This window comes from Arachis ipaensis, chromosome B08 (genome assembly GCF_000816755.2).
Source record: "Arachis ipaensis cultivar K30076 chromosome B08, Araip1.1, whole genome shotgun sequence".
Classification (NCBI taxonomy): Eukaryota; Viridiplantae; Streptophyta; class Magnoliopsida; order Fabales; family Fabaceae; genus Arachis; species Arachis ipaensis.
Window position 1 is genome coordinate 26,177,486 of NC_029792.2, and position 724 is coordinate 26,178,209.

Sequence of the window (724 nt, forward strand, 5' to 3'; positions counted from 1 at the left end):
AATATTATTATTTTAATAAATAATATAATAATATATTCTAAACTCATCTAAAAAATATATGTTAAGAATAAAGTTGGACATGCTAATATACAATGACATTTAAATATATCTAAGTGTGTCCAAATTTTTATTTATTTATTATTAACACAATTATATCCCATACGCAAACACAATAACTCATGGAAACATACATACTTCATAACACATGCATATACATTTTTACTAATTTAAAAGTTAAAAATAACTGAAATAGTGTCGTTAAAAATATCCATAGGTTTGATTGAGACCTCAACTGACATCTGTCTCACCAGCTTAGCTTCACATTTCCATCTTCGGCTTCTCAATTCTCATCCATCTACTGATCTACCCCTCCCCACTCGTCCCTTCTTCTCACTACTCAATTCTTTACTTCTCACTCTGATCTTACAACACGCTTCAGACGCTCTCTCACACTTCACCGCGTGGCCCCAATAACCTTCCTTAACTTCATCATTTCCAAACACCCAATCACACTCTCTTCTTAACACCCTTCCAACCGCAAAATAACACACGTAATTCACTTACACCGTTTCCCATGTCCATCACTCTCACTATTACAAGCTCCAAACCCTTATAATTTCACTCCAATCTTCTGATTTTTGTTTTCAGAAACCTAAAAATGGCTCCATCTCTCACTTCCCGCCACGTCTTGCTCCCCCTCACCGTCCTCGTCATCCTCTGCGCT

At 35.9% G+C, this 724-nt stretch overlaps 1 protein-coding gene across 1 annotated transcript in view; it reads left to right on the forward strand.

Moving 5' to 3' along the window:
* The window catches only part of LOC107612773 (sodium/calcium exchanger NCL), a gene marked incomplete in the record, with an annotated part of 5,366 nt that continues 4,983 nt past the window's right edge, over positions 342-724 (forward strand). The window contains 1 exon segment of the mRNA XM_016314513.2: positions 342-724. Within this exon segment, the coding sequence (XP_016169999.1) occupies positions 659-724 (66 nt within the window).